This window comes from Toxorhynchites rutilus, chromosome 1 (assembly GCF_029784135.1).
Source record: "Toxorhynchites rutilus septentrionalis strain SRP chromosome 1, ASM2978413v1, whole genome shotgun sequence".
NCBI classification, from domain to species: Eukaryota; Metazoa; Arthropoda; class Insecta; order Diptera; family Culicidae; genus Toxorhynchites; species Toxorhynchites rutilus.
In genome coordinates, this window is record NC_073744.1 from 107,099,500 (window position 1) to 107,112,087 (window position 12,588).

The 12,588-nt window shown below is 39.9% G+C and overlaps 1 protein-coding gene across 1 annotated transcript; it reads left to right on the forward strand.

The window, feature by feature from the left end:
* Positions 1-11,019: 11,019 nt before the first annotated feature.
* On the forward strand, positions 11,020-12,099 carry LOC129762070 (uncharacterized). Its single transcript, XM_055760054.1, has 2 exons — positions 11,020-11,972; positions 12,043-12,099. The coding sequence occupies exon 1, from the start codon at positions 11,152-11,154 to the stop codon at positions 11,944-11,946; it is 795 nt and encodes a 264-aa protein (XP_055616029.1). The 5' UTR covers positions 11,020-11,151; the 3' UTR covers positions 11,947-11,972; positions 12,043-12,099.
* Positions 12,100-12,588: the final 489 nt, after the last annotated feature.

Sequence of the window (12,588 nt, forward strand, 5' to 3'; positions counted from 1 at the left end):
GCGAATAAAATCACGACCTATATTCAATCCCTAGAACCATGCACTCGTCGAGACCTTAGGGATAATCGTGTGTGTGTAACTTACGAGGAATGTTGGAGTAGATTTTCGAAGTTATCAATCACCAATGGATTCATGATCTTGCAACGGATGAGAAATCTGTAGGATAATTCTGTGAACCGAAGAGTAAGCGGGGGAACTCATGCCAAAACTTCGAGACTTCGCGAGGATTGAAATCGTTCACGGAGATAGCGAAAATAAAGAAAAAAAAAATTAGTGGGTTATATATATGATATAACCGCAAGGTTCACGTGCAACTACCTTAGCTAAGCAATCATTCGTTTGTATTGATTAAATTCTTGATTGAATGAAACAGTTTCCAAATTCAATTGAGTTCAATATATTTGCTCTGTGAGTGAAAAAACAGGAAGTGGGTTATATCTATGGTATAACCGCAAGGGTGACGTAGGACTATCGTTGATTTAGAGATCATTTGTTTGAAGTTGAATCTGAATTCATTCTGAATGAATGAACATATGGAGAACTTCGAAAACGAGAGCGTTACGTTGGAGGCACAAGGTTTTATGCATCCAATATTGGATACGGAAATATCCTACTGATGGGGAAGAATAATCTTCAGAAGCTATCCTGTTAATTGCGATTGATTGAAAAATCACAAAACCAAATGTATTTGGTCACAGTGTTACATGGATAGAAAACATTAAAATAAACTCTTTCACATGAATGTAATTTTAAATTCCCAGAGGAACTGGCAGATTATTGTCAGTATCGATTGGATATTTCCACATTTTCCTCGATACTGGAAGCCCACCAGTGGTTTATGCTAACTCGATAACCATCTGTTAATAGCACTTGATTGAAACATATTTGGTCACAGTGTTACATGGATAGAAAACATTCAAATAAACTCTTCCACATGAATGTATTTTTAAATTTCCAGAGGAACAGGCAGATTATTTTCTGGATCTTTCTCGATACTGAATGGCATCCAAACGGAAAGAATTCCGCGCGTGTATGTGTGTGTGTAGCGGCTGCTTCGAGATCTTCCCGGGGAACCGTTTGTGGCATCACTCTCCTCCTGATGGATTCCCTTCTGGCCTAAGGTGCACAAACAGGCTCTTGGTGACACCGTTCATCCGCGCTTTCATGATAAACGAAGAGCTTCACCACAACAGCGACAACATGCTCCAATCGCTGTTCAATTTGAACTGAGTTGATTTCCGAGCGGCGCTCGCTTATATACCGATTGGTGATTTCAATAGCCTGTTTTGAAAGCAATTTTAAGACTATTGAAACAAGTTTTTGGAACAGAAAGTAACAAGTATAGAACGCGTAGACATTTTATCTTTCGAATGAAGTGTTTATCATACCATTTCATTCAGTTGTTTAGGAGCTATTAACACTCAAAATCTCGGTCTCCGGCGTAACGCTTTCGTTTTCGAAACTTTGATTTTACACCCCGGTATAGAAATGAAAGACGTAGTCCTACGTCAAAAATGAACAAATGCCGTGTAAAGTCAATTCATTTATTGTGATTGGTTGTTCTTCGTTACAAGTAAATTTAATGACGGACCTTTTACGTTTGGTATGATGACTAGAACAAAATATATGTACGGAAGAATTATCAAACGTTTGATGAACCAGCCTAAGGCTGAAAATCTTTCCAATAAAGACAAACAAAAAATTATCAAACGATTATTTTATTTTACATTTCCCTCTGAAGTTTACATCCCAAAAGTGTACATACTTCTCGAATCTCGAATTTGCTTGAAACTGGGAAGCTCATTCGCTTCTAGTGGCTGCACGATTTTCCCAGGTTCCTAAGTTTAGAAGATCATGTTAGGACAGACATATTCCACTCTGCACAAAGGCAAGCGAGGACAAAAGTACTCGCAGTTTGCATTTATTTGCAGAGCCGATTTCCCCAGAAACCTCGGTTTTGAAGTCTGTGTTAGGGAAACACATTTCAATCGGAACAAAAATACCCCCGATTTGTATGAATTCGCAATGCCGATTTCCCCACGCTTCATGGATTTGAAGTCTGTGTTAGGGAAACACATTCCAGTCGGAACAAAAATACCCCCGACTTGCATGAATTTGAAATACCGATTTCTCCAGGCACCTTGGTTTAGAAATCTCTATTAGGGAACACATTTCGGTGGGAACAAAAGCTCCCCCTACTTTCGTGTGTTCTTTTTCTTCTTTTTGGCTTTAAGAGGGTTTAAACTTTTCAGTTCACTCGCCTCTAGGCTCTTTCGTGTGTTTGCAATGTCGATTTCGCTGCTTGGTTTTAAAGTCTGTGTTAGGGAACATTTTTCGATGAGAACAAAAGTCCCCCTACTTTCATGTATTTGCAATGCCGATTTCCCCAAGGCTGCTTGGTTTTGATGGCTGTGTTAGGGAAACCGTAAATCGGGCCAATCAAAACGATGCAGTTAGGGCGTTTAGATAACGCCTAATATTTTACAGGTATTCAATTGTTTATCTAATGAAAAACAACATTTTGTTAGTTGCGATAGATGCGTAGAAATATTCCCTATCAAGTGATGCAAACATCTCTCCTATCCAGTACGAAATGTTCGAGCTATAAGCATTCGAAATCTTTCATTTTTTCCTGCATGTTCTGTGTTTAGGTTTTCATTTTACCCTCCATATATTCCGGTTAGACGTAGTCCCACGTCAAAAAAAACGGATGGGTAATGTCGGGAACATAACCGGAGTGACGTAGGACTATACAAAGGGGACAGATTTTGCTAAATATATATTTTAAATATATTGTTTTATTTTCTTCTCCTACGTGAATACCTACCTATCTACCTGAAAAATGGATTAGTTTACTGTTTACTCTTTATGAACATGTTGGGGGTTCTGAAAAGAACCTTTGGTGTTGTGTTTTTGCGATTTTTTTTACAAACTTGATTCTTGATTTTTTTCTGAAGGCTTTGTACTTATTAAATGTTAAACGCCGAGCATTTTTCGGGGTATGCAAATATCGTACAATCAAAATGATGGCTGTGATAGAGAATGCATAGGTGGTCATCAACTCATTTACTATAATATATTTCACTATTGAGCACCTTACCGTACCTTAAACTGTGGTTTCGGAGACGAATGAATTGTAAGATTTGTAGTCTCCGCAAACAAAGTAAATATAAATGAAAAAGAACTGAGGTTTTGGAGACGAACTCTACGATCTGTCGAGAAATAAACGAGCTATAAGCGTTCTGAAAAACCAACAGTAAATATAGGGACGGATGACCTTCGGATTAAAGTCCTTTAAAATAAGAACAGAGCAGCAGGAAATACATTGCTCCTGTTGCTCCTTAGTTGTTTTTCTATACAATGCAGATGTAACGTCAGTCAATTTTCAACACCAGTTATCAACAAAAGAAAGCAGTTCTTGCTACCGAGAAAATTCGTTAATGCCATCCTGCATACAATGTGTTGTAATTTGAAGCCACTTTTAATTCGGGAACCATGCATGGGTTTGTTAAAACAGAATGATCAATTTAAAAGAACCCAACCACCAATAAGTTCAAGAACAAGCATAAACAAAATAAATTAGCTTATTTTATATGTCATATTATGTCACTTTAGAATGCATTGGTATTGTGAAAAACTTTTAATAACTCTTCTTTGAAAGGTTTAATGGCCCTGAAAAGCGCCGTGTTTTACGGTGGCTGGTTTTGCCACCAAAACACTCTGTGTAAATAAACTTTTTCCTTCTTCTACCTGCTGCCGTTTTGCGATTGCGTTTGCCACTCGCTGAAACTAGTTGTTGCCACCGAACCGAATGTGCTCTGTTCTATAGGCGGGTTTTCTTATTGTCGTGAGCAGCTTTGCAAGCCAACCCGAGCACTCCGGCAGCCGAAATTCTATAACCGCTATTAGGTATACTGGTGCTCCGGCACCAATCCGTTGATGCGATGTGATGTGAAACGATGCCATACAACCACACTGATTTACGGTTTGAAAGAGAATGATATATTTTTCAGCGGATACGCGCGTTTTGTACTTTAGCGGTACACGCTCACAGGATAGAGACAAATCGGCAGACTCAGTCAAAGGGACGGGTCCAACGAGACGAACGAATGAGCGTTAAAAGGCAGCGATGGCAAAAAAAATACATTCATTACGATTTGTTCGCTCGTTGGATTCACATGCAGGCTAAAAAGGGTCCTTTTCAGGATCACAAAATTATCTTTAATCTAAAGAGTTTATTGTTTTGTTATCACTCGATATCCCCATCTTGTTCGGCTAAACGTTCCTGTTTAACGAATGCGTTTGCCACTCGCCACAGCTTTCACAGTTGGGAAATTTCTTCCCATCCAGCTTGTGACATGTTGTACAGTGAATTATATTTAATGCGACGTGCCGAAGCACCACTTAGTGTCGCATTGGAGGCGATTTTAACCTGTAATTGAACATTTGCGATGACAGTGGTACAGTGTCGATGTGGGGTCATAATTTGGACCACGAACTCTATGTTTACAAAAATGTCCAACTAAATGTCGCATTATAGGTCCGTCCAATTAGATAAATGTCGAGCTAAATGTAAATTACTGTACTTTCAATCTAGAAGCAATTTAAGAATTGGTGAAAATTGAATAATCTGGAAAGTCCCCAACTATCAATAAGCTCAGAACAACTGCCAAATTCACATACTCATCATATCCTGGCAAACAAATTATAAAAAAATCTATTTGTGTTTTATTATTAATTGGGATGCTGTTTTAGAAAGCATTGAACTGTATTTCGTAAACTCTTTTTTGAAAGGTTTAATGGCCCTGAAAAGCGCCGTGTTTTATGGAATGGTTCCAATTTAGAAATCTTAGTACTCGTGGTTTCGAACATTTCGAACGCCCTCGATGCCGCCTTGTTCTGGATTTGCCACCAAAGCAGTTTGTACAAAGAACAAACTTTTTTTCTTCTGCTACCTGATGCCGTTTTGCGATTGCGTTTGCCACTCGCCACTCGCTGCAACTGCCTGTTTTTGTCTTGATGTCCACCGAACCGAAGGTGGTCTGTTCTGAATGCGGGTTTTCTTATCGTCGCTAGCAGCTTTGCCAGCTAACTCGATCACTTCGGCGGCCGAAACTATATAACGCCGGCTAGGTGGACTGGTGCACTGGTACTAACGCGCTCGGCCTATCTACCCTAGCTACCCGGAGCAATTGGCGGATACACCTACGGGGAACTGCACGGACCAATACGGTCCGAGCGGGATTTTGCCTTTCCCTTCAATTTTCTTCCTTTGCCGTGTCCAGAAATAGGTGCTTGTGTTGGTTTGTTGATGTGGTGTGGTGCGAAACGATGTGGTGTACGGTTTGGATGAGAATGATCGTTACGGTAGCGGAGCGGGGATTTTTAAGCTGACTGGCTGGCTCGAGAATTACGCATGTGGGAGACTGCGACCAATGTTTCATTCATTTTTTTTCTTTTACCTTTCCAATCGTGCTTCATTCTATTTTGCTGCTGCTCTGGTTGCCCGTTTTGGTCGGTACGATTTGAGGAGCACAAAATGGGCCAATCAAAAATGGGCACATAGTGCATTTGGACAATGCTTGATATTTCACAATTATTCAATTATTTATCTCAAGAAAAATGAAATGTTATTCGTTATGATAGATGCGTAGATATATTTCCTATCAATTGATGCAAAAACCTTTGCGATCTATTGAGAAACGACGGAACGTGAACGTGACGTGGATGTTGTATGTGAATCGAATCGTGAATGTATTTATTGTGCGATTCACATAGAACGTTACGGAAAAGAACGTCCACGTTCCGTCAACGCCTCCACCAATTCACACATGCAGTCAATGCTCGCACCAGCACCGTCACGTTAAATGTCAAACGAATGATTTATTTAATCAAGGCGCCTAGAAGTATATCCTAAGGTGAGGCCGTTTCGTCACTAAGTTGGTTAGGGGAGCGGTACGGAAGAAAGCAGAAGAGGAATTATTTACTTGAAGCGTGAATAAGACGGACAGATCAGGAGCGAGCTTCGGCACTAGCGAAATTTGTTTTGTTTACAAACAAAACACAGTAGACTTCCAAGATGGCTAAAGAGTGCTTTTAGCAAGTTGGCTCACCTTAGGATATACTACGTATTTAATGTCAAATCTGCTGTTCGGCCAGCTCATGATAAAACAAATTTGTTTACAAAACAAGTCGTATCTTTTGGTGACAAATGCATTCGTTGGCAAAATAGCTGCTCGCGCTTTATTGTCGAATCATAACAGTGCAGAAGGATGTTTTAGTATATCTTTTCGCCTTTCTTTCCAAGCAAAATGTACTTCTGTTTGGCTCCTATCGGCGGGGAAAAGAGTACTATAAGCTTACGACGATGGCGACAAAAAATAACGCTGATTGTGGCTCCACTAATTTCGCTCAGGGAGGAGGAGAATGTTGTGCATATACCGGGAAGGAGATCCGGAAAGGGCCGTTACAAGTAATTGGCTAGAGCAAAAGGAGGTTGTGCACTATATTTCACGAATATATATTTGCTTATTTTTTCCTTCAATTATTTTCCTTAGCGAGTTGACATTGAAATCATAACCATACTCCCAAACAAAAAGTAAATAATTCTGAAAGTTACGTCTCGCTACTCGTCTCACGTCATGTCCTGAAAGTGCCAAGAACGAAACACCTATAGTTCAGCATCTTGGTTCTAAGCAAAGAAAAATTCAATGAAAATCATTGAATTATATTATTTGAATGAGCCCCGTAGTCCCGACCCGTATTCAACAATAATAATATTTTTCTCTATTTTTCTATATTTTCTATATTTTCAATAATTTCTATTTATATCGACTATTTTTCTCAGCAAGTCGCGAATGATTTCGACTCCAAAATTCGGAACTAAGAGATATGTTGGCAAAATACAACCAAAATCAAAACAAAGCCCAGACAAAAACACAACTAACCGTCCCTCTCCGTCAATTATTTTTTTCTACAAATCCTGCCGGTCGTTTTCGTTGAACGTTCGCTGACGGATTGTTACGTTGCCGATGGGTGTGAATGTTTTCATTAGAGATGTGCCATCCGCTCATGAACTGTTCATTCGAATCGCTTCATCATAGTGAGTGGATTCGGATCGGCTCGCAATCAAAACAACGCAGCTCGTAAGCTCATTACGGAGCTGGAGAGCTGATGAGCTGATGAGCTGCTGAGCTGTTGAGCTGATGAGCTACTGAGTTGTTGAGCTGATGAGCTGCTGAACTGTTGAGCTGCTGAGCTGTTGAGCTATTGAGTTGGAGAGCTACATAGCTGTGAATCGCAAAAGCTGCAGAGAGTGTGAGTCGAGAGACGCGAAATTTTTATTCGTGTCCCGCGCTTTATGATATGACGTCAGTTTGTTTTCGTGTGTCCCTCTTCGTTCTTTAGCTTTAACAGAGATGCCAGATAGGAAAAAAGTTTTTGTTTTGAAGATCGTTCGTTACTTCATTAAATTTTCTTACATCGCCGAACAAAATAAAAAACATTATTATATGATTGTAAATAAAATTACTACATTATATTGTGATTCAAACATGACTATAGAAACACATACATTTATTTCCGCGTGCTGAATCAAAACAATTCAGAAAACCACCCGGCATAAATGCTGATGATTGATAATGGTCCCTTTGTTACCTTTGTCATCGCGAATAATTATTTCTCGTTGCGCCTATTAGTGGATTTATTTTTATATCCTTGGATGCATTGGATTTTATTGGGCTACTACTGGTTCTAAGCATCTTCTATGTTGGATTTCAGCATTCAATATTTGTTGTATATTATATTATTAGAAATCATATTAGCGGTTCACTTGTATGAGCTGAACGGCTCTGAGCCGCTCACCATGATGAGTTGATTTGCCCATCTCTAATTTTTTTATAAGAATTGCATGGCAGAATTCGCGTTGACGGCGGAATGGTGTCGATATCTGGATACGATGATAGTTTGTATGAGGACAACTATTCTCTATCAGATAAGTCGACCCTAAGGCAGTTTTAAATTGTTAAAATTTCCTCTTTATTCCGCGCGGCGAGTGACATGAGATTGCAAAGTTTACTACTTTATTCTGGAAGCCACTTTAGTTTTCAGCTCCTATTTGACGCTCGAATCGATAACAAATGAGGACACGACTTCAAATCACACCTAGTGACGCCAACGGAAATGCAGTCACTTGAGCCATCTCACGTCATTCGCCGCGTAGAATAAGGGGGGTTGTATGAATTTTTTTTTCTTGGCGTTATTTACCTACTAGAAGTACGTTGTTCTGACCCTAATTTAAACTTTTTATGAATGTTCAGATTTTGTCACCAAAACTTACCATTATAATACAAAATTATCTTTAGATACAATTTATGTATGATATTTTTTCACTACTTGCAAGCAAAAGTGATTTTCATTTACATAGAGTACTAATTTGGTTTGGTAAAAATAATTTTCATTCATAATTTTTATTTTCAAAGTACGTTCATTTCTTCTGCAAACCCATATTGTCATGCCTACTCCCCCATTTCGTAGTACGAAGCTCAATGCCGTCAACGCGGATAACTGACGTAACGTGACGTGAATGTGACGTGGATGTTGAATGTGAATCGCACTTATAGCTGCTAAACGAATTTTTTATATTTTTGTCATTTTTGTTGTTTTGTTGTGTTGCAAAGTGCGAGTTTCCCGCAAAAGTCGCAAAGTAAACATAACCTACACCTGGGCAGTAATGGGTTAACATGAATATAGCTCCAAAAGAAAGCTCTTTTTTAATTTTTCACGCTCAAAAAATGAGGCATGTTGCTAGATGTCACACTGGAGAAAAACATTAGTAAACACAGCTACCAAATCTTTAGTAACCGAAACATTGGTATAATGTACACATTTTTTGTACATATTACCAAATCCTCGTAAAACTAATGTCAAATACAATTTACATCCCTACCAACGATTCGTACATTTTACTTCATAACATGAGTAACCTTGAGTATTTTCATGCTTAGCAACTGTGTGTGTGCATTCGCCATTTCTCTTGTGGAAGCGATGCAATTCGAAGGTAAGCAGTTTGTTTTATTTTAATTATAATACTTAACTTGTATATTTCTTTTTAGTCGCGAAGCTGTTTTTACTGGAAGAAATGCAGGGCCACACAGAATACAGCCCTCAAGAGGAACGCTATTAAGTCGCCGAGCAGCAGCGGTGGTTCAAAACGGAGTGGATGTGTTTCGCAGTTTGTACTGGCACTTATTCAATTGAGCCGCAAACTCGAAAAAATACATTCCTGCGCCCATCGATGATGAGACGATTGGCATATCACTTAAACTAGGTAAATTTTGAACGTACTTATCATTCCCTCGAACGAAAAGAAACCAAATCTGTCTTTTTTTTCTTTCTAGGTCAACTTAAAGAGTTTCCGGGAGCCGGCTATGTAAAATTCTCCAGTAAGTTTTCAGCCGGTCCATTCCATTAATTGCGCAAATATTATTCCTGCGAACTCTATGAACAATTCTTGTGCTAAGAAAACTTCAGACGGCATCTGCAACAAATTTCCAGCGCAGATATAAATTACAAAATTGCCAATCATCCAACAGAAAAATCCTTCGAGCGGGAAAGTGAACTCATCTACATTGTGCCAACATAAACCAGAGCCCAAACAAGTGCCCAATTCCGAAACAATTACATTTTGTATTTCCTTTTTCATTGTCATTGCAAAAACTGAAAATACAATAATAATACGAATGCAACCCGATTTCAATAAAGTGCGCGTAGGCCCAAAATCTCGAAAGCAGGAACGAAGTTGGGGCGATATTCGGGTACATGTTTTGACACTTGTATTTACCCATTTACTCGCGTAAAATATACGAATAATTAGTACGGTCGAAAATGACTAACGAATTGGTATTATTTACAAGACATTTTGTAATATATACTAATTATTTCTCTCAGTGCAGAACCCAGATGGTGGGGTTAACAGGTGGCTCGTAATTTACACTATTTAGAAAAGACGTAATGGCAAGACGAAAAGTTTGGATTTGTATATGTTATTACTTACGTTGATATGGTTACATTTGATTTCGTCGAAGGTATTTGAAGCAGTATAATAAATAAACAGTTGTCGTTGAAAATAGTAACCTAATAACCTTTATGCATATGCTTCCGCCAGCTGGCTCGGTTAAAGTGATTCAGGGAATGCTTTGATCGTGGTACCGCCACTGGCACATAATTTGCAGCTTTGTTTTGACGTAGGATTACGTCTTTCGGGAACATATTGGGGTACAAATTGAAAATCGAAAATTGAGTATATCGTGAAAATTGTCCAATTTCAAACGCTTATTGCTCAGTCATTCGATGATGGATTGATGAAATTTTTGCTCCAATCGATTTCGGCACTCCATAACAATTTTTCATATTGAAGAAAATAATATATGTCATGAAACTAACTATCGAACAATTGAAAAATCTCAACCCCTACCCTAACGGAAATACCAACTTCTGATTGGTCGAAATTGACGATACATGCGGCGGGTACCTAACAGAGACATCAAAACCATGCTGCCTAGGGGAAATCGGCATTGCAAATACATAAAAGTAGGGGGAGCTTTTGCTCCCACCGAAATGTGTTCCCTAACAGAGGCATCAAAACCAAGCTGCCTGGGGGAAATCGGCATTGCAAATATATGCAAGTCGGGGGCACTTTTGTATTGCAAGTAGGGTGAGTGATACGATTAATTCTAGCAAATAAAATTTAAATTTGGAACTTTAATGTTGGTTGCTTCGGTAAATTTCATATCAATGACCGATCGTGTATTTTGAAAAATTTAGCACAAGTGTGTGGACACGTCATATCGACACACCTTGGTTTCTGAAAACGTGTTCACCTTAGACATATACTACATTGTAATCACAAACGTGAGAGGGAGAATTTGGTTTCATTAGTAGCGACACGCAGAAAACGTAACACGCGAAATTCTTAGAGAAATAAAGTTTATTTTTATAACAAATCCGTTCGTATTCGTTTCTTCCGGCGTTAATCCACCACATTGGTGACCGCGACGTGAGTTCCGTTCGTATGCTCAATCGATTCGAGCAAGTTTCGCGATAAAATATCGAATCTTTCAAACCGCGTCCTCGCCCTAACCTCAAACTACAATGTCAACACCGCCAAGCAATGGTGGAACTTCTGGAACAATCGAACCTGTCGGAGCAGCAGCCGTTGTTTCCGTGAAGCTTCCGGAGTTCTGGAAAGCAGAACCAGAAATGTGGTTCGCGCAAGCGGAGGCACAGTTTATTTTGGCAAACGTAACGAGGGACGATACTAAATTCTATCATATTGTGGCAAAGCTCGAACAGTCGGTGATATGCCACATCACTGACCTGGTATCCAATCCACCGCAACAAGATAAGTACAAGAAAATTAAAGAGCGTTTGATTTCTCGGTTCGCACTTTCACCGGAAACACGCCTAGAACGGTTGCTAAGTTCATCGGATCTGGGTGATATGAGACCGACCCATCTCCTTGCCAAAATGCAGGATTTAGCAGCGGGCTTGAACGTAAATAATGAGCTTCTCAAAATGCTTTTCCTACAACGGATGCCTCAACACATTCGCCCGGTTTTGACCATTAGCGATGGAACGCTCCCCAAGTTGGCGGAAATGGCAGACAAATTGACCGAGTTTCCTCGGGTCGCGTCTGTGTCTTCGGTTCCCACTCCTATCTCGAATGCAGTATCTGATCAAATGGAGGGCTTGAGGGAGCAAATGGAAGTGCTCAGCACGGAGATCCGGCGCCTGAAGCAAAATTCTGCTAATCATCGTAGAACTCGTTCAACATCTCGCTCCAGTAACAACAGTACGACAACCGAACTGTGTTGGTACCACCGGAAGTATGGACAGCAAGCTGAACGTTGCCGGCAACCGTGTCAATTTCATGTTTCAAAAAACTAAGCCGGCGCTCACCCGAATCGGCAGGAGTGAGCGAATCCTTCTCGAGCCGACGACTTATGATATTTGATAAAACCAGCGGGTATCGTTTTCTTGTAGATACCGGATCCGATGTTTCTATTATACCCGCCACAAGAAAAGACAAATTCAACGAGCCTATTTCATTTCTGCTGCACGCTGCAAATGGAACATCAATTAAGACTTATTCGACCAAGTTCGTGTCAATAGACCTCGGCCTACGACGAAAATTAACGTGGAATTTTCTGATAGCTGATGTAAGCCATGCGCTGATTGGTGCTGATTTCCTGGCGCACTTTGGGTTATTAGTTGATTTGCGTAATAAAACTCTCATCGATTCAACAACAAATCTTCGATCGACAGGTGATGTGATGACCACGACCTTCCACAGTATAACTACTATTAACATGAATCATCCGTTCCACAACCTTCTATCAGAGTTCCGTCAGGTTACACTACCAGCAACAATGCGAAACGAGGCTCAACACGACGTTACACACCACATCATCACCAAAGGCCCGCCAGTAGCATCAAGAGCCCGCAGGATGCATCCGGAAAAACTTAGGGCTGCTAAGGAGGAATTTTCGCTGATGATGGAGTTAGGAATCTGCCGCCCATCGAGTAGCA

What these genes read in the sequence shown, in the direction of transcription:
- LOC129762070 (XM_055760054.1), top strand. Translation starts at nt 11,152, where the DNA reads ATGTCAACACCGCCAAGCAATGGTGGAACTTCTGGAACAATCGAACCT.